This window comes from Balaenoptera physalus (assembly GCF_965194825.1).
Source record: "Balaenoptera physalus genome assembly, chromosome: 3".
NCBI classification, from domain to species: Eukaryota; Metazoa; Chordata; class Mammalia; order Artiodactyla; family Balaenopteridae; genus Balaenoptera; species Balaenoptera physalus.
This window is the reverse complement of record NC_138890.1, coordinates 84976749-84997341: the sequence shown is the minus strand read 5'-3', so window position 1 is coordinate 84997341 and position 20593 is coordinate 84976749. Positions and strand designations below refer to the sequence as shown.

General features: G+C 41.0%; 1 protein-coding gene across 5 annotated transcripts in view; it reads left to right on the top strand.

The window, feature by feature from the left end:
• Nucleotides 1–1039: 1039 nt before the first annotated feature.
• Nucleotides 1040–20593, top strand: part of NREP (neuronal regeneration related protein) — a 29342-nt gene continuing 9788 nt past the window's right edge. Inside the window, exons 1-4 of one of the 5 annotated variants that reach the window (XR_014261923.1) lie at nucleotides 1040–1393; nucleotides 1946–1987; nucleotides 3294–3362; nucleotides 4988–5166. Coding sequence is in view for 4 of the 5 variants with exons in the window: in XM_082455861.1 (XP_082311987.1) it covers nucleotides 1266–1393; nucleotides 1946–1987; nucleotides 3294–3348 (225 nt within the window). In the remaining variant the exon portion in view is untranslated. Of the gene's footprint in view, nucleotides 1394–1440; nucleotides 1574–1611; nucleotides 1759–1945; nucleotides 1988–3293; nucleotides 3363–4987; nucleotides 5167–15698; nucleotides 19974–20593 lie in introns of those variants that run through there. The other 4 variants (XM_082455861.1, XM_082455863.1, XM_082455864.1 and 1 more) reach the window with 4 other exon arrangements.

Sequence of the window (20593 nt, the reverse complement as noted above, 5' to 3'; positions counted from 1 at the left end):
CTGCCCTATCCCACTGCACCGTTTACTCCACAGACCTGCCTTCCATCACTTTCCTGGCTGGTGAACACTGGCCCTGAAGGCATTAGGGAAGTTCACTGAGACTTGTTTTTTCCCTTTGTTCCTAGTAATGTTTCCAAGGTAAGTTTTTTTGGCAGGAAAGCGACTGTGATGTTTTAGATTAATTCAGGGAAGCTCCTAGTGGACCCCTTAAACATCGCACCCACTGGCAGCCTAATCAGTACTTGCTGCTTTGGTAGTGTGCAAGGACATCTCTAGTCCTGGCAATAAGGTTACAGAGAATTTAGTCTTTATAATTGAGTGTAAAACATTGCTTTTTAAGGTGTGCTTTTCTGTATTCAAAAACACTTAAGACTAAAAAATAAGACATTCTATAAATATATGTTTAATAACTTAGTTTTCTAAGTCCACCCCCCCCTTTCCTTTTGATTGTTATAATGGAAAACATTGCTTTCAGTGATTAGAAGTAAAATGTTGATGGCAAATTTAAAAGACATTATGATCCTTTATATCTTTTTTCTCTTGGCAAAGCAATTTAATTAGGAAATAATCTTGTCCTCTAACATCTGACAATTACCATAAAATTATATCCCGTTTGGTTGGCAACAAAACCAGTTTGTTTGAATCTGTAGCAAAATTTTGAGCTTTTACATTACTGTGAAAAGACAGTCAGATTTTAAATAAGAAAGATAAGGTTTTAAAAAAAAAATCAGAAATGCAAAGAACCGCTTCTAAAACGCAAGCTCCAATTTTCAAAAGTACGATTTCAGTGGGGCTGAGAGTGGGGAACCTACTAAATCCTTCAGGGAAGGAGAAGGGAGCACCTGGGGAGGGTGCTGATCACATCAGAGCTCAGCTCTTGTTGCCTGTGCACGCGTGTGACTGTGTGCACGCACGCGTGTGTGTGTGTGTGTGTGTGTGTGCCTGCGTGTGTGCGCGCGCGCAGCCACAGGGCCGCTGGGGTGCTCGGGCCGCGGGCTTCCTCGCGGCCGGGAGCGGGGCGCGCGTCCCCGGCTGGGCAGACCCGGGTCGTGCGCAAACGCATGCAACGCCGGCCCTTTGTGTGTCTGTGTGGCTCCGCGCCGCCGCGGGCACCATTTTCTGCTCCGCTCGGGACAGGCACATAAAAGGGAAGGCGGCTGCCGCCCGTCGCCGTCCTCTTTCCCTCAGATGCCCTCTGCTGCAGGTTTATTATTACAGTACGGGCCGCGCCGCCTCTCCCCGCGGCCTTGGCCAGCCGCCGGGCTATGCAGCGCCCTGGCCGCCTTCACGCTTGGCTCGCCCCCAAACCGCCTCCTCCGCCTCCTTATTTGTCTGAAAAGCAACCGCACGTCCAGGCGGAGAAGTCCGCCGGGGCGACAGAGGCCGGGCCGGCGTGAGTGCGCGCCGCGCTGCGGGGGGCGGGGCCGGGGTGGCGCGCCTGTCTGCGGGCCCCTTTGTCCCCCAGGCCCGGGCCAGCGCAGTGGGGGCAGCGGGGTGCCCGGGGTGCCGAGGGCTGGGGCGCGCGCTCGTTGGCCGCTCGCCGACCGGGCCCCGAGTCGCCGATTCCTGCCGAGTAAGCAGTCTGGCTCCGCCGCGGCAGCACAGTGGCAGCAAGGCTGGGGCTCTGGCGCCGCACCAGCCCATCAGAATTAGCTCATTGTTCACTAGCACACTAGCAGCAGAGAGAGGGAGAGAGAGAGAAAGAAACTGACTCTTAGAGAAAGAGACACACACTCTTGGAGAGAGAGAGAGCGCGAGGCAGGGAGACCTTCCCCTCCTTTTTCCAAGGCTGCACTTCGTGGAAGTGAAGCTGGTTTGGGTTTTGTTTCCCTTCCCCCTCCTCCCTCCTCTTCCTCCACCCCTTTTCCCTCCCCCTGCCCCCTCTCCCCATCCCCCAGCTGTCTTTCTAGCATGATACCCTTTTTCATCCACATTTGTGTTTCAGGTGTAGAGAGGAGAGAGTGAACAGGGAGCGGGGCTTTTGTCTGTAAGTATATGCCATTCCCATCCCCGGCCGGGAGCGCTGCTTTCTCTTTTGTGTCGATTTCTTGCCGTTGCTCTTAGCTGGACCCTTCAACCCTGCAGAGTTCATGCTTCTTCCCTCTTAATTTTAAAGAGCTGAAGCGTGTACTTGGAGAAATTCTGGCATTTTGGGTCCTACTGCATTAAGGCTGGAATTTAACTTGGGCTTTTTTTAAAAAAATGCACAAGTTAAGAGGGAGAATTCTTTTGCGAAGGGGTGGGGTTTTTTGCTTGTTGGTGTGGTTAATTTTTGTTCTTCTTGCTCATAAAGCATTGTTAGGAACTGTTTTGTTTCTTTTCATTAGATGCACTTTGGTGCATGCAAGCCTCCCCCCCGCGCGCCCCCCCCCCCGCGCCTTTTATAAAATGAATTTGTGTCCCTCCATCCTTAGACTTTATTACTCTTTCAAAGCTGCTGTCGCCTCCAGGGGTCTTTCCAGGCATTCGATCTTGCAACACTTTTTTTTTCTGCATTTTCTTATAAAGCAGTTGAACTTCAGGGGAGGGAGGGCTTAAAAATAACTGACTGCTTTTTGCTTGATGATGATAATAATCTGATTTGCATTTATATGTATCTGTAATACCATTATAGGAAAACTCAAAGAGCTTAAGATACCCTGTTAGAGAACTTTTAGTTTCTCCATTCATCTTAATTTTTGTCTTAACTTATGTTAACAAAAGAACTGTGTTCTGATGACACAAAGGTTGAGAGGAAAATCACTGCAGCATGTACATTAATGTTTATTTGGTTTAGGGAGAAGGGCATAATGCTGTATATTCCTGACTTTTCCCCCTCAGTGTAGTTTTTTTTTTTTTTTAAGCACGGAAGGTTATGTAATGCAGTGCCATTTCCAAAAATATCCACTCTGAGGCATTACACTACGCGGTGGAAGGCTGATTCCTATTCTGCTGTCTTGATTGCAAATATACTGCCAGTAGTATGTCTGGGAACAAAGAGCAGCCAGAAAACAATCTATTTTTATCACTTGGTTCTACTTTTAAGTTTGAACTCCTGCAATTTAAAGATGAACCCAACACTAAGAATAGCCCAGGACTCTGGGAAGCTAGGTACCAGGGATTCCTTTGTCCCCTATTTAAGCCTACAGACGGATTGAAAAGCTCTTTCAGAAGCCCCAGTGGTTACAATAATTTGCATGTAACTTAGCTTAACCACAGAAAATGGTTATTTGTCTGTAGCCTCTAAACAGGCTTTCTCATTTGCTGACCTGTGGTATGGCAATTTGTCTACTGTATTTAAACATATTTTGCAGGTTGGTTGGTCTCCTTGGACTGAAGAGAGGGAGGGTGCAAGGCCAAGACTGTTAAGGATTCTCAAAATGGTAAGCATTGGTCATCAGAGGAGATTCTCAGTTGCTTTTTATCAGTCTTTACTCCATATAAATATCAACCACCCACCTTCATCCTGCCTGAACCCTCCATTGTTCCTACCCCATCTGACCTTTCAAAGGTTCTGTCTGTAGCCTGGGGAGCTTTGCAGTACAGCAATTTATATGAATTGGATGTGGTGAATTAGGGATTAGGTCTTTGATTTTAAATCGTTTTGAATAGAAAACTGAAATTCCTCTTTCAGAAGTTACGATTTATTTAACTCCAACAACAGAAACCATTCTGTTCTTTAAGAAGAGTGATATGTTGTGACATGCGTGGAAGAGGTGGCAGCAGTAGGGCTCAAACAAAGCAATGACTCTTCTATTAGAGATAGCCAGAACTTATCCCCAAAAGTAGGAGTCTGTGTCCAGCTAATCCAACAGCTATAGGGTCTGCTGTCTTTGAAAGCATTATATACATAGAGCATGGACTTTTATATTAATACACTGTCTATTGTATCTCAAACATAATTAGTGTTTTGTTGTTGTTGTTGAGTTATAACTTCATTTATGAGAGATATCTGCTCAGTTTTAGAAGATAAGCATGTAATCCTCTAAATGAAAGTGTAACTATTTCTGATAAGCATTATGATCCACAGAGGAGGCAGTTAAGTGTTTGATGACTGATTAAAGAGATGAAATACACATTAAAAACAGTTGAATAAGTGTATTAATTGTCTTTGAAAAATTTCCTCTATGGAAATAAAGTTGAACTGAAAAAAAGAACAAATGTCATGAAACTTTTCACTTAAGTACAGCATGTCCTACTGCAGATGTTTATGCTCTTTAAAACACCTCTTTGCCACTTAGAGTGTGTGATTTCCAAATTTAGTTTTCATTTTTTCCTTTAAACGAGGGAGGAATTTAATGAATCAAAATTGAATCCGATGTACTTGATGTTTTCTTTGAGAACAATCCAAGTATAAGCTTCCAACGAGAAAAATGAATCAGAAGCAGTTAAATGAATTCTGTTAATAAGTAAGCTCTTATTTTTTGTGTATGCCTCACCTGTCATTTCAACAGGTGGGTGTCAAAGCACCTAATCAAATAGATCTTGTTTGGACATAGATTGATAATGACCAAATTAAGGAACTTAAGGTAGAAGGCAAAAGGGATGAACAGAAAATTAAACTAATCAGTAGGTTTTGTGCAAATGTTTCCTAACTCCATATTAAATTCCTAACTAGCCATTGTCACAGAGTTCTAGGATGGTAATAAAATAAACTGCTGCAAAGTATTTTTGTTTATTTAATTATCTTTTACCGTGACTGGCCACATCATCTTGTCTTGTAGCTCTTTACCCCAGAACCTTACCCTTTGTGTCACCATAGGTAGACCATGAAGATTCATGTGTATTGTGATATGTCAGGTGACCAGTTTGGTTGAACATCAATTTGACCACTGACTCTGCCAAAACTAGTCCTATAGATCAGGCTCAAAGAGTAAATATCATGTTTCCGTAGTAGTGAGCGGAGTGAGCTTTGTGGAAGGCAAGCATGTGTGCCAAAGCCGAGAATAAAAGTTGGAACGATTTGCATGCCGAAGAGCAAATTCGAATTATTACTACATGTTGTCAGTTTCTTACAGTTGTCATTTACGTATGGTGGCAGAATGAGAAATCACAATTTGTTGCTCTTGGAAGGATTTTGAGTCATGGAAAAATTCTCACAACTTTTTGGTGATCCTTTCATCAAGATGTCAGTCCCTTTTGGCACAAGCCCATTGCCTGAAATGAAACCACGAACAGTTATTGTCGGTGGGTGATTCCAAGTAACTTTCTAGCAATTCTCTTATTCCAGGAGGTCTGAGGTCTTCAAAGTCTTTTCACATTCTAATGTAAAAAAAAAAAGTTTCGGTTGTGTTTTTTTTTAAACTGATATTAGAGGGGTCTTATACCTCCTTTTGTCCTTTTTGGAAAAATGAAGTTATTTTCTTTCCTTGATTAAAACGGATTACTTTGCTGATCTCTGTAACTGGCTTTTTAAAGACTTAGCCCGTCTACTGTAGAAACTAGTGCTAGGGAAGCAATAGAGTTAACACCTGGCCACCTCTAGGAAATATACAAACATGCCTTTTCTGTTAAATGTGTATTTCCATTTGCATAATTTAAAACATTAAAGAGGATCTAATTTCAGTGTATTTGACCTGCTTAGTAAAGGGCTTATTCCAAATACAAATTTATAATCAGCTCATTCCAGAGTGAGAAATTAACTAGTAGACTCCAGAATTCAAAACAGAGTGATTCAATATTTAGACATTTGACATACCCTAAAGTGATGTTTCACAACGATAATTTGAAGGCACTAAAGAATACTAGTGTGCCTTTTGCATTATCAAAAAAATACAACTGCTTTGTTAACACTACAAGGCATTAATCACATTGTATTCTGTGTAGGGGACCCTTTGGGCACAACTCCAGGGGGCACCGTTTACATAGACTACAGTTCATCTGGGGTTGTGCGTTTTAGGAGGACTGTTAAAAGTTTTAATTTTGAGTGTGGTTTGCCTTATCTTAGTTTTCTAGAATGTTTTTTTTAATAACTCATCCCTTAGCTTTTTCAGTTTTCTAGTAAACATACCTTTTTCTAGTCCCCACCCCCACCCCCTTCTTTGCAATTAACAAGATATTGTGAGTCTGCAGAAATCTTCAGCATTTCTTTAATTTATATTTGGCTTTTTGTTAAATTTAATTTCTAAGATTATATTTTATATGGGTTCTTGGTTTTTACTTAGCTGTTTTATTTTAAAGGTACTTGCTTCAGGTACATCACTGAGAAGAAAATACTTCAGAATGAGCAGATGGGTCTTATTGAATAGTTTGAAAAACTAAATTATTTAATTCAATGTCAAGAGTAAGTCCTTATTTTCAACATGACTACTCTCTGTGCTGTATACTTGCCTCCAAGTATGGATGTGCCATGGATTCACAGTGGCATAAGCATGGGCTCATTATGTTTTAACAGAGACCTAGGAATTGGAACAATTTTAGATTCTCTCTAAGACCGATGCTGAGCTTTTCAAAAAGATGAGTTGACTCCATTGTACCGTTCATAGAGCTCTGCTTTCTGTACAGTCTGTGAAGTGGCATTCATGGGCTTACAAGGAGACTCTTTCAATAATCTCTCCATTAACATAAGGTTTCCTTGTTTAAAGAAAAAGACAAAGATTGCGGAGGGATGAGGTCCTGTTGGTAGCTGTGCCATTGGGTTTTGGAATGTAAATTTACAAGTTGCTTAGTGATTCTTGATTGTGGAGATGCTGAAAAGTACCTAGGAGGGTAATTTTAGATGGTACTATCTTCTCTTTCACCAGGCCTTCTAGCACACTGTGAGGGGAGAATTGGGAATTGTTTGGGGAATGAGGACAGTAGGGATGGTCTATCTGGGTTTAGCCCCAGTCCTGCTTCCTCTTGAACTAAATAGATATTTCAGGCAGGAGAAGATATTTAAGCAGAAATCCTGGAATAAACAGTTATTTAAAGCACCATTCTATTTTCTTTTGTTTGTTTCTTCTATTTTAACCTGATGCAATTCTTAAAAACTGGCATGTAAATCAGATCTTCATAAATACACTGAAGGAATTCACTTTATTTTAAACCCTAAGATGAATACTTTAAAATCAGAAAATACACTTCTAAAATATGAATACTTTACTAAGCCAAATGAGTAACCTCCAGATTATGAGTCTTATACATCGTGTTCACTTACATTGGACCGACTGGGAGCCTTGGAGTGAAGTACTGTGGCCTCCTTGCTCTTGCACATATTTTTTTAAATGCTGTTTCTGGCTGGAAAGTCTTTTAAGGCCTTATTCTCACAACCAAAGTGAAATGGAGGGTTGAGATAATTATCTGAATAATTATGCTTAAAACAAAAAAAAAAGTTGATTTTTGTCTGATTCATCTTGGCTATTCAAAATGTTGCTGGAGTGAGGTAGGAGTGGGAGGGATTTGCCTGAATTATCTGAATAATTCCTTTGTTATACAGGAAAAGACTAGCAATAAGGAAATCTTACCAGCAAATCCAATTTGAATATACCAGAAAATATATTGCATGTACATGGACTGTGTCATCTTAGTTGATCTAGATATATTTAAAAAATTCTAATTTTAAACCACTCCTTTCTTTGTACTGGAAAACAGGTTAACCATAAATCTCAGCCCACAGCTGTAGAAATTATGGTTACTAAAAATATTACTTATTGGTTCTAAATTTATCTGAAATGGGTATTTCTGGACATATTTTGCGCCTAAGGACAGCTTCAAGAATCTCTCATCTCAGTGGTTTAAAAAACAGCAGTGATCCTGAAACTGATCTATTAGCGCATGACAGTATTAGCAGCTCTAATGGTTTGGGACTTAAGCATTAGCATGGCTCTCAACTAAATTCTAAATATCAATTCAGTTATTAGTAGCAATGACATGGTATTAACCTAGTGTAACACTAGATTATACTCTCCTGCATTATTTGTTAGTTGGATCACATACATTTCTTTCACTGACCAGCTAAATTATAGGCTCCCAGAGGGTTTATAAACTTCATATACAGTGCTTAATAAAGTATTAAATATATGTTAGAAGCTCAGTAAATATTTGGTCTATACATGCTAATATCTATTAAGTTGGACTTTCAAAAAATTCATCCTTAATGACTTAATCTTGTTCAGTTTTGGTGGACTAGAAGTAATTTGTATCTTTCCATTCTTCTGAAGAGCTAGGAAGTTGAAGTGAGTGTAATTTTAGTTTCCACAGCAAATTATTTTCCTTTTTTTTTAAATGTACCTCAATGGCATATTGATTTTTTAAAAATAAATTTATTTTATTTTATTTTTTTGGCCGCGTTGGGTCTTCGTTGCTGCACACGGGCTTTCTCTAGTTGCAGTGCACGGGCTTCTCACTGCAGTGGCTCCTCTTGTTGCGGAGCATGGGCTCTAGGCACGCCGGCTTCAGTAGTTGTGGCACGCAGGCTCAGTAGTTGTGGCTCGTGGGCTCTAGAGCACAGGCTCAGTAGTTGTGGCGCATGGGCTTAGTTGCTCCGCGGCATGTGGGATCTTCCCAGACTGGGGCTTGAACCCGTGTCCCCTGCATTAGCAGGCAGATTCTTAACCACTGCGCCACCAGGGAAATCATCCATTATTTATTAACAGGAGAAAAAAACTGTGATTAAGCCATAAAGCCACTTGCCAAAAAAGAATGGCTTGCAATTGCTCACCTTTACCAGCGTTTAGAGCCACACTCTGAACAACCTGGTACGATGCTAGCTCTCTAGGTTTGATCCAGCTGTGGTACTCAAAACTCACAGCAGCTTTTCCTGCAGTCCTAAAAATCCCCTCTGGGATCCAGGAGGACCTTTGCTCCCAGTATTGGAACTTTAAAGCCTTTACTTATTTCCAGTATAATCTCATTCTGTGATATTATGAAAATGGTCCCAAGAAAACAAAGATGCCATGTCTGAAAGTACTGAAGAAAATGAGAAGAGTTAGCAGTAGGGTTATGTATATATTCCTGTGTCAGCTGAACAATTTTTTTTTTTTTTTTGAGCATTTTCTTTGTGCTTAGTTCTTTACATTATGGAAAGTGCACAGTTGGCCAGTGCCCTCAGTGGATTTATATTTGAGTTGTGGCAAGAAGACTAATATGCATGACAAACTTAAACATTGTCTTGCAATATAATCTAGTGCTGAATTGTAAGATGCAGAAGAGTGGTATTATTGGGGACTGGGGATTATAGGTGAAAACTTTTTTTTAAGGAGGTAGAAATTCAGCTAGACCCAGAGATGACAAATGTATGGCATGTGTGCCACCACTGACCCTACTATATACCTGTGGCAGACATTGCTAATCGGTGTCTTGACGCTCATTATTATTATTCACCCTGAATATGATTTCCAAATCCTCACAATCTTGTTCTGTTAACAACTGATTGGAGTCGGCACAAAATTTGAAACCTAGAAGCTCCTTGAGAGCAGGTACTATGCCTTCTTAAGATTTTTAGGGCTTAGCATCAATCCTTAATAAATATTGAGTGAATGAAGAATTAAGAATATTCCAGTAGATTTAGTTGAGAGAAAAGCATATTTCTCATAAAAGAAAAGTATGCTTACAGGAGTGAGCATAATGCATTTGTACTACAGTAGGAATGTCCTCCTCCCTGTTTAGGGCCTCTGTGCTCTCAAAGACAGACCTCACACACTCGACCTAGAAGTTGAGGGCTTGATGTGCTGAGCCAGAGGAAGCCACTGAGCGGGCATCTTGGAGATGGCCCGAGGCTCTCACTCAGGTTCCAGCCTGTCTCAGGTTCTTTGCGTTTTGATTGTGCCCAACAGAAAAGAGCACACACACTCACATACACCTTCTGATTGATTGTAAGCCTAATTTACTGCTGCCTCTCACTCTCTTTGGGTCAGGGTGGAGTGGTGGAAAGGAAAGAAGGCCCCTAGCTGGAAGGAATTGGGAAAGGAGCACACGCTTAACCTCTTTCTTGGGAGAAGGTGGCAGCACTTCCACTGGTAAATGCCAGCGGGTTCGTCAGTGTCCACTTGGCCAGAGAGGGTGTTGCTGCCGTGCCAGCTGCATGAAAGGAGGCCCCATGCGTCCCTTCTGTGAGGCTGACTGGGTGTAGCCATGTGCTAATCAGTTGCAGCCACACGCACCCAGCTGGTTCTCTCTCTCTACTTCTTCCTGATTAGCCAGACGTACGTATTCAAAGTTCAAGCCAACACTTACGTCACCATAATAAAATTGTTTACAATTTGAGGCCTACAGGCTGTTACTAATTTAGTCAGTAGTCTAGTGACCATCATAAGGGAATCTTGTCACATGATACACAAAAGTTGGGGAAAGCCAAGACCAAGAAGGATTTTTCTGGAATCTCTTCTGGAAACAGCACAGACTCAGAGGCATCAGCTGCAAGGTTTTCGATATGAAATGATTTTACCGGCTCCTTTGGCCCCTTCAGATGAGGTTGGACTCATCCCCTAAGTCCCTCAGTAAGTGACATAGGTAAGCGCTATTCCTTGAATTCCTTAAGCCTACTCCCACCTCATACCTTCAAGTACTTTTTTTCAACTTCGGTGTTTAAGCCTTCATAAGTTTAATTTCTGTGGCTGGGCAGCCATGCCAGGAACTCTGTGAACTCATCTTTTATTTCTAGCTACTATAGCATATATTTTCTTAGAGGGACCAGGCCACTTGTTATTCTGAACATGCCCCAGGAGGCCCTCGCTCTGTGCCTTTGCTTACTCAGTCCTAGAAAGAATGCCCCTCCTGACAAAATAAAGCTCTTCTTCCAGACTGAATTTAAATGACAACTCCTCCATGAAACTCACCCCAGGACATCCAGCAGGAATGATCTCATGCTCCTCTGTACACTCATCACACAACAGTCTACTTGTAGCTGGCTTCTTTCTGCATGCTTTTCTACCCTCCAAGATTGTAAACTTGAAACAAGAACACTGACCGCTAGTAAGTGAACATCAGACCTCTTTTTATGATAGCAGTTGAGGCTGTGATGCCTCATTTTTTTCCTTTTCCTCTACCAGGATGGTGAGTTCAGATGTGGGAAAGTTTCGTCATTGAGAGGGAGCTCTAGAACAGCTGGTGAAGTTGATTGGCATTCTTTTCCTACAAAGTAGAAGGAACCCCTAACCTTCATGGACCTTAGAATAGATTGCACCTCCATGAACCAGTCTGACAATTGCTCCAGTACCTGTGTAGGAACTGGCACATTCTTAGTAATCAATAAATGTCTATGGAATAAATGAATGAGTCAGACCTCAGGGATACATGGAGATCTGTTATTTCTGGGCAGAACCGGGTGGTTCACCTTGAGATTTACAACTAGTAATAGCCCAACACTTTGCAGGGTCGCGACAGTGCAGACTGTAGAATGTATGACCCAGGAAATGAGATCACCATGGACAGGTGATGAATTTGCTGCTGAAAACCCCTCTCACTGAATAAAGAAGGCTCAGTGTTTGTTAGGGAGGTAAAAGGGGAGAGTTAAGTGAAGTCTAAGCACAATACAGAACTAGCTCTGTAGTTCTGTGCTCCCTTCTTCTACACTTCTTTAGACAGAAGAGGCCCTGAGAGTGTCCAGAAGGTTGGTTCAGTGTGGTCTGCTGGAAGAGGACTCTCATCTTTAGGGTGGAGTCACACATCCACCCAGAACACTGGCTGTGGGGTGCCGTTGTGCTCTGGGTTATCAGTGGCGTTTCGCCAGTGGTCCCAGTTTGCCTCTCAGCAGTCTGACTAAGGCATTCATGACGGTAGAGCATCATCCGCTCTGGTTTCACAAGGTAATGAAATCTTCATAAATGAAATGACTGCCTCTTATTACCTTAGAATGGTTTCCAGTCTAAGCTTTGTGCCTGAAAAGTGTTAGGATTATCTAGCTGGAAGTATTTTTAAACCCTTGATTTTACACTATGCTTGTTTATCCTCACTCGTAGACTAAAATACAAACGTAATTCGTGTTTGAAAAGGAGAAGGAGAAGATATTTAAGAGCATGTGCTCGATGAAAGGAAGGTCTCTTTGCCCCTTTTAAGCTGAGATTGGGAACCAGAGCCCTTGATTGGAAAGAAAGGGAGAATGGCTGAATAGTTGTTGCCAGTGAAAATATGAGCCAGAGGCTCATACCAACAGGCAATTAAAACAAGAGGGAGATTCATAACGTGCACAGAAGTTTTGGTGTGGTTGCTCGGTTCTAGCTCTTCTCCCTTCTCCACTCCAGCCCTTACTCAGATCACCATCACACACCAGTGTCCTTTGATTACTGGGGCAGGTAACAGCCTTCCTGTCTGAATTGTGTTTGATACAATTCCAGCAGGGAAAAATACTGCAGTCCAGTGGCTGAACAGGGAGAAATCTACAAAAGTTGTGTTTAAAATGGGTCCAGGCATTTTGAGGTCACTTTTATTGGATAAAGTCAGTGTCGGATATAGAACCCATTCTTGGACAGGGAAGAGTAGAAATTAGGAGAAGATACTGCGTGTTTGGCAGCCAGCGTTCAGAACTGTCAAGGAAAAGCTAGCGTCTGTAGTTAGATGAAAAAAAACTTACTGACTAAGATACTTTTAAACATGACCCACGTAAGGGATTGTTATCAAGTACTTTACTAAGAAGGACTGTTTCATGTCCTTCATTGTCATCATAGTGAAAGTTACCAAAAGGCTTATTGAGACCATGAGGGGAGAGTCTGTCCTTGTGCACCTTTGCCAGGCGGTTGCTGAACCTGCGTGCACTGTTGTGCCATGTGGGTTTGGCAGCACATGGTTGAACATTTAGCCTAGTGCCTGCTGCGTTGTAGGGACTCGGTTAACACTGGCTGAGAGAATGAATACTGGGCAGGGAACGGACCCACTGTTTGAAAGATGCGATCTCATGTACTTTCTGTGGTTGCATGGCTAAGAGAATTAGAATTTGAAAAGATGAATTCATTAACTAGCCCTCTCCTTTCCTGAATAGATGCCCAGGATTCGGTGGCTTAGCTCTAAAAAACTTTTTTGGAAAAAAAAAAAGGGTTTTCTTTGCTACTTTGGCACTTCCAGCCCAAGCTAATGGGACATTTTCTTTGATAATATGTTCATTCTCTAGAACTGAAAGCTACCTACTAAATACTAAATGCTTCACAGAAAGTAAGTACTTGGTAACTATTTCTTGATTTATTGATTGGATAATCAATTAATGTATCTAGTCAACCAATTCAGTTAATAGAGCATCAAGAATTCTGCCCACATCTTCTTGGAGCCCTTCTCATCTTTGTAATTTTGATCCTTAGTCACCTGGATTTGACTGTTTCCAAAGCCTAGATGCTCTGGATCGCAACTAAGGCTCCATTTCATGGTGCCCTGTGGAGACTTAGGTCTAATTATACATCACGGAATGCCTCTGGCCTTTGGATATTTTGTTCACTTCTTGATAATAGAATCTTAAATTGTTCTGATCTTGTTATCAAGGTCTGGGAGTCAAGTCTCCATATCTTTTCATTTCATCTTCATTAAGCCTATGCTTTTTTTTTTTCATGAGGACTCCTTTTGAAACTTTAATTTTCTTTTACAGGATTAACTGTCTACCCTGTCACAATCAATTCAATCAGAAGTTCAATTAAATTTGTTTTTTTGGCATCATGTAAACAATTCATCTGATAGTTAATGTGAATTTTTACCAAATTGATCAGTATTCTTACGTTGTTCAGACAAACCCAGAGGGGCACTATGTCTTTGACTGATTGAATACAGTACTCTACCTGTAGTCTGAGTATCAGATACTACTTTCCTTGTTATTTTCTATTTGTTACCTTCATGATAGTAATAACTAATAATTGGCTTGTTCCCTGATCTCTATTTTTCCATTTTTCTGTCTTTAGTACTGACTGCATTTCTACTACGTTAATTAAAAGTTTCCAAGTGGAATAGGGTTAAATTTTTTTTTCCTTCTGAATTACCATTCTTAATAGTTTCCACACTGCCTCTCTGGTCTAATAAGTGTTTATTTTCTTCCTCTTCAACTAGGATTACTTTATATGTAGTGTATGGTTTGTATATCTGCATATCATTGGTAAAGATAAGAGTTTAATTCTCCTTTGACTAAACAGTTTGTTCTGAAATTGAAATTTTGAAAAGCAAAGTTAACAGTGAACATGATTTCAAAGGCATCTGATGAAAGAAAAATATTCTGAATTAGACTGTCCGTTATTAGGCCATCAGAGAAGAAGTCGTTTGAGAGTTCATTTAGGGGTCATATGGAAACAATTTGGTTTCTCAGCAAATGCCCTTTGTAATTAGCTGCAGTGTTTGCTAGATATTTGTATTGTGCTGAACATTTCCTTCCAGGGAAAATTGAAAAAAGACAAAACTGTGGTGATGAGTGTTGCTTGGGTTTAATTAGATCCGCAGTCCTCATGTAGCCAAGCGAGAGCTGCTGCTCTAAGAGTAGTCTTTCCCCAACTACTGTAGTGACACGTGGACGAGCACACCCTCTGTGCCCTCAGACAGTGCTGATTTTTTTAGGTAAGTTACTTTCGAGGGCAGCTATTTATCAGAAACACAGCTGGCAGAGCAACAAATATTTCTGAGAAAACTACTCTTGATAGTAGGTGTCAGAAATCTATCTAAATTGCGTCACAAGGGCACTAAATGGAGATGCGCAGCACCTACTTGGGGGTTGAAAACAGGCCCCAGCTCTCAGGGGCCTCATGATGCCACTGCAGGTGGCTCTGGGGAAATAGCAGAGAAGATTGATATTAAGAGACCGTGTTCTCTGAGAAGAGAGGCTGGGTTTGCATCCTGTCTTCTCCGTTTCTTGGGTGTGTGATCTTGGGCAGGCTCCCTGACTGCTCCCCATCAGCATTCTCATCTGTCAAACTGTGAGGATGATGGTAATAACAGCTACCCCAGATCCACTTAGCCCTTGCGTGCTGGACCCTGTTGCTATGGCTTTACAGGTATTGATGCACTTCGTCCTTGCAACAGCACCCTGAGGATTAAATGAGTGTGCCTGGAAAACATGCCTAAAATTAAAAAAAGAAATTATAATGAACTCTAGTATGCATTGCCATGGAAAACTGTGGGTCCCCAAATGTACATACTCTGCCCATGTGGGTTCCAACAACTCTCATGCATCGCTCACAGTTCTCTTCCTTTGGAGTAGTATAGTTTTGCTGATTGGTTTGCAATCGAAGAAGGACTGAGGGGGAAAAGCCCAAAAGATGTCAGTGTCAATGTATTCTGTTGTCGCAGAATGCAGTCAGGACTCGGAATGAAGTTCTGAGTTTCCAAAGCTGTCTTTTTCGCATTAATTGGAATATGTGATCCCTTTCCCAGGGAATTCAGCCTCCTAATTTGGCATTCCTGTTGCAGTTATCTTCACAACTCTTGAGGTAGTTGTTGGGTGACTCCCAGTACCGAAACACCTTGTCGATTTGGGTTGGTGGCCGCCCCCATAGGTCTTCTCTGCTTCCCATGGTACTGCCTGACTGACCTTTGTCAGGGAGAAGACTTCTACTGAATCAGACCAAGCTGTACTCAGTGGGGCTGAAAATCCAGATGGTGTACAGGGGCACATCCATCCTAACCTTAATTCTATTCCTCTTGTACTTTTAGTTTTTTGCCAGTTTTCATAGAGGACAGGTTACTGGAAGCCTCTTAGTGCCCTGTTTGTGACCTAAACACTTATAGCATGCAGATATGGATCTGGCTATATCTTCCCCCTTTTTAAAGCCAATCTTCTTATAAGATAATCAACTAGCCTCTGATTTAAACCAATTTTAATTACACCCTCTCCACAACAGAAACCATTTTCCCTCCAAATTTGGTGATCTGTTATGATGCTGTTTGCTGTTGAAGAGTTATCAGTCTTTGAATGACCAAGACGGTACAAGACAAGCACTGAACTGTGAAATGACTTTTGCTAAATGCTGAGCGGTTTGCAGCTGCCAGCAGAAGAGGGTGCATTGATGGAAAGCGAGAATAACTTCTTTCGGAATGAGCACTTTGGGAGAAAATACACACTTTCTGGAAAAGTCAGTCTTGCTCATGTCATCAATAGGAATGCTTTGAAATGTCCACAAGCTCGTCAAAAGCAACTGGCTATCTCATCATTCATCCAGATCAAGAAAAACCCCAAATCCTTATGTCCAGATAAATAAATACCTATTTCACTAGCCTTTGATTGAGGGCTTTAGCGAAAGAAGTCTGAGTTTTCAGGACTTATTCTTCCATGTTGTTGGTGAAAAGTTTTATAAGATTTTAGTGGATAGTGCAGTAACTTCAGGACAAGAGGAAAGGAAAATCAGTATTCTTGGTGAGTAGAAATCAGACTTCTTATAGTTATTTGAAACCCAGCATACCTAAAATTATTCAAACCAGCTAATAAAAGCAAGTCTAGATGTTTCCTATTAACCTTGGAATGTGCTTGGAAAAAGTCCTGCTAATTCCAGATGTCTAGTATTGGAAAGCATATCAACAGCATGACTCTCATTTGTGGCAGAGAATACAGTTCAAAAATTCATAAGTGCAGTTTGGTGCACTGGGGCCCAATATGGTTTTCTTTCTTTCCTTCCTTCCTTCCTTCCTTCCTTTGTTTTTCTGTTTTTCAGTCTTTTGCTCTCTCTCTTTCTTTCTTCCTCTCTTCCCCCCCCCTCATTCCCTTTCATCCTTCCCTCTTTCTTCTTTTCTTTCACCTTAAAAGTAGGAGAAACATTGCAAGATGTGGTGTTTCTGATTTCTTGGTTACAAATGAAAACCAATTTATATAAGGGAATAAGGTGGTCCAGACTTAGAGCTCAGATGTGTTAAGTAAATATTTATTCTGGTTCCACTCCAGGGAGGTAAAAGATTTTATTAACATATTTGTTGAGGTCATGGGGCAAGGAGAAGCTTATGCTGTGCTTAAATGCCTGAGGGGCCTTTTTTTTTCTTGCTAATTAACAAAGGCCAGTATTTTTTTTCTGCTGAAAAGAGCAAATGTCTTGTTTTGTGGCCTGCACTTTCTTATTGTTCACTCACGAACTGCTTAATCTCAAACTAGAGTTTTTAAAAGCTGCTTTATTTTTTCCCTTCCTTAAGAAAATCTCTTCTTAGATATCCCTTATGAGATTGTTTCCAAGCTTTCTTCTTGTACTTTTTCTCCTGGTTTACTTTGGGCTGTTATCAGCTTTTTGTACTTTGTTTTGTCTTCATCACTGAAAAGAAAAATCACCCATTAAAAGTCTAGATTTGAAGTGTTGAACTTAATTCCCTGAGTCCAGTGCACAGTTTGGCTCTGATTACTGTACCAGGCTGACCTCCAGCCCAGGGGAGGGTGCCTTGGCAGAAATCTGAGAATTCCTCGATCAGTAACTCCCTTTTTTGGATTTATGGAGCCTTTAGGTGGATGGCTTTGTGTTAAGCGTGTTCCTGTTGGAAAGGAATGAGGCTGGGATGAGAGGAGTTTGCACAATACAAACGTTTGCAACTGACCTCGGGTTCAGCACACTGAGTTCGACAGCTACTGCTTCACCCCTGCCTTGAACCACACGCCATCCAAACCCCCCAAACTCACATAACGCATGGCTTCAAAGAGGGGTGACAAAGCAGAGTTGGGTAATGTTGTTAACCTTTTGTGGCTTGCTCTTGACTTGATTCCTTGCTTCTCTAACTAAGTCTTTGTTCTTATTCTTAGAAATCAAATTTTAAAAGACTCAGCAGCCAAACAAGCAGAATATTATATTGTGGAACAGAGTGACTGTGAAAGCTCTTTGTGCTGACGATTAATTTCACATGTAAACACTTTCATTTTGTTGCCAGTGAGGAGACTTCCTTTTCCTTTCTCTGCCTAGTTGAAATCTAGAAATGAAATTCCACAGCTGTCAGGCTCCCACATATTCATCAGCGGCCTCTCAAGATGGCTTCACAACCAGCAGAGGGAAGCTAGAGGATTCCACTATTAAACTCTACACAGCTTGTTTCAAACACCCCAACTCACAAAGTAAAGAGATATGAATCCTTTGCCTGCCTGACCTGTAATCACGGGCAGTAACATAATCTGCTGCATAATAGTAATAAAATGTGGACATTTTCTGTGCCCATAGTAAACATATAAACCCAAAGCAAAGTTAATGCCCGTGGGCTTAACCAGTTTGTGAGCTGTGAACCACGGTTGTCTCTCCCACCCTTATTTCTACAGATTAAGAACTTACCAGTCCATGGAAAAACCGGGAATGTCAGCAGGTGTTATAATACAGCAGTGCCCTAAAAGGCCATGCCTTCCTTTCTAGCAGGAGGGCATTTGTGGTTGACTGCAACAGTCAGGTGTTTGTAAGGCTTTCTCTGTGATTACCCATTGTTACCACAGCCAGCTCCTCTGTGTGTGTGTGTGTGTGTGTGTGTGTGTGTATGTATTTAAGTTAGGTCGCTGCATGTTTCACTTAGTTCTCGAACCAGAATGTTGGCCAACTTGGGGACCAACTAACACTTTTATTTTACTTTCCAGAATCTGCAGAGGTGACGTACACTATCTGAATGACCCAGTGTTCTGCATATTTATCTTTTGGTCTTCTAATTGCAGGTCATTTCCCCCACTGTGTACTCCATCTCCAAGCAGCATTCACAGGGTTAGGCAGATCTCTAAGAGTAGGTCTCTAGAGAGGCAGCTCAGTGCATCATCTTTTGGCACCATCTAATCTTTGATGTAATGCTGTTCAGAGAAAATGACCTTGTAACTCATTTATGGTTTCGGTTTACATTCTGCCCTCTCACATGACCAGTAACACCTGGGAGAAGACTGGCTTCTGAGGGAGATTCTTAATAGCACCACTTCAAAGGGTATTTGCAGAAATGAAGATCATGTATGTGCACATAAATTCTCCTTGTATTACAGTACTGGGTTTCACAACCTCCCAGCCAATTAGGCAGAATAGAACGTGGTTCCACACGCACACACATGTGCACACACACACACACATTGGCAGAGAGATGATAAAATACACTCCTTTGCTGCTCAAAGAATTAATTATGCAGGTTGGACATCTGCTGCTCTAGTTCCCTCTCCTAATTGCTGGGGTGGGCACCTATCCTTGGTAAATCATAAAAAGGCCATTGTTTAAGCACATAGAATCCCACCAAGGGTAGAAAATAATATTATAATTATGGTCATTAACAAGCAAGCCATGCAACATCTTCATAGCAGGTTTCTGAGAAGTTACGTTAACCAGTGAAGTAAGCAGCATATATGTCTGTGGTATATTTAGGCTCCGAATAAAGCCATGACCCTGCTTTGAAGATTTTTCTCATATAACAGTCTCCCCAAAGAAATATTGATAAAGACAGTAAATGAGCAGAGGGAAATATGAATTTAGAAACAGGTAATAAATAGATATAGTTCAAAATTTACATGCAGTATGGTAGAAGTGATAGGAAGCATGTCAATTAGATTGATGCTGTATGTGGACTATACTGTTGGAAAATAAATAGCAAGTTTTGCCATGAAAAGCTTGAGAGGTTAGAAAAAAGAATTTGAATGATAATCTAGTTGGCATTTTGAGGGGCCGGGGTACCTTGCCTGAGTGGTCCCTGATTCCTCCACATTTTATTTTTCTAATTTGAACAAATTCTAATTTGGCAATAATCATTGCAAGCTAATTGTCTTATAGACTTTAAAAAATGAAGTTAGTTTTCACTGTGCATTGCCCTGAGAATAAAACAAACCTGGAAAGAAAGAAGGAAATAAAGATTACAAAAGGCAAAAACCATGAGCATTTTCTTCTAAACTTGTATGCAGTGATAGACAGTTGAAACTTAAATGCCCAACCATCAAATACATTTAAGGGAATCAGGAAGAAATAGTACCTTTTCTCCATAAAACTATATTAGTGGGCTAAAATATATTCAGTATACTTGAAAGCAAAAAAATTGGTTTTAACTAAGAATTGCTCATGGATATCTAAATACATATCTATCATGATTAGTGTATTTAAACCAACATGATTCTTCATGTTCTGTTGTTTCTAAACAGTCATCAATGAGATAAATGTAGCATTATAGAAAAAGACGCATTGACTAACATATTCAATGAGCATGAACCCTCAACCTTCATTAAAATACTTCATCTCCTCTGTATTTTCACAAATACTGATGTTTTCTTAATTGCTGAGGCTATAGCTTGCTTCTCTGATTCCTGACATCTGGAAGAGCAGTATTCGAGAGGGTTTGAGGATTTTACTTGAGCAAAAGCAAACAATTGTTTATTTTATATACGGAAGACAGTTTTAAAAGAACACTTCTCTTGTGAAGACTAAGACAAACTTTGGTTTACTTGTTTAATAAGACAACAGTTGTGAGGGATTCCCATGTGCTTACATTTCTGAGGTGCTCACACCACCACCACCAAGAGAGAACTTGGTGAAGTTTAAGAGAGGAAAAATTAGTTGAACCGGTCTTCATGAAAAACACAAACTTGAATCCAGAAACCTGAATGCAAGGGATACAATTTAAGCCATGTGTCCACTTTCGGAGCATCAGTTGACTAATACCAAGAAGAATGAACAGCGTTGGGGTCCAGCAAGAACAGATGCTCTCCGGAAAGATAGATCAACTTACCCTCTTTTCTGACCCACATAGTATCAGCACTCAGAAGCCTGTATCACAGGGTCATTGTCAGCTTCTAATATTCTGAACTAGGTAAGAAGCAGCCTGTGGGGTTGCATCT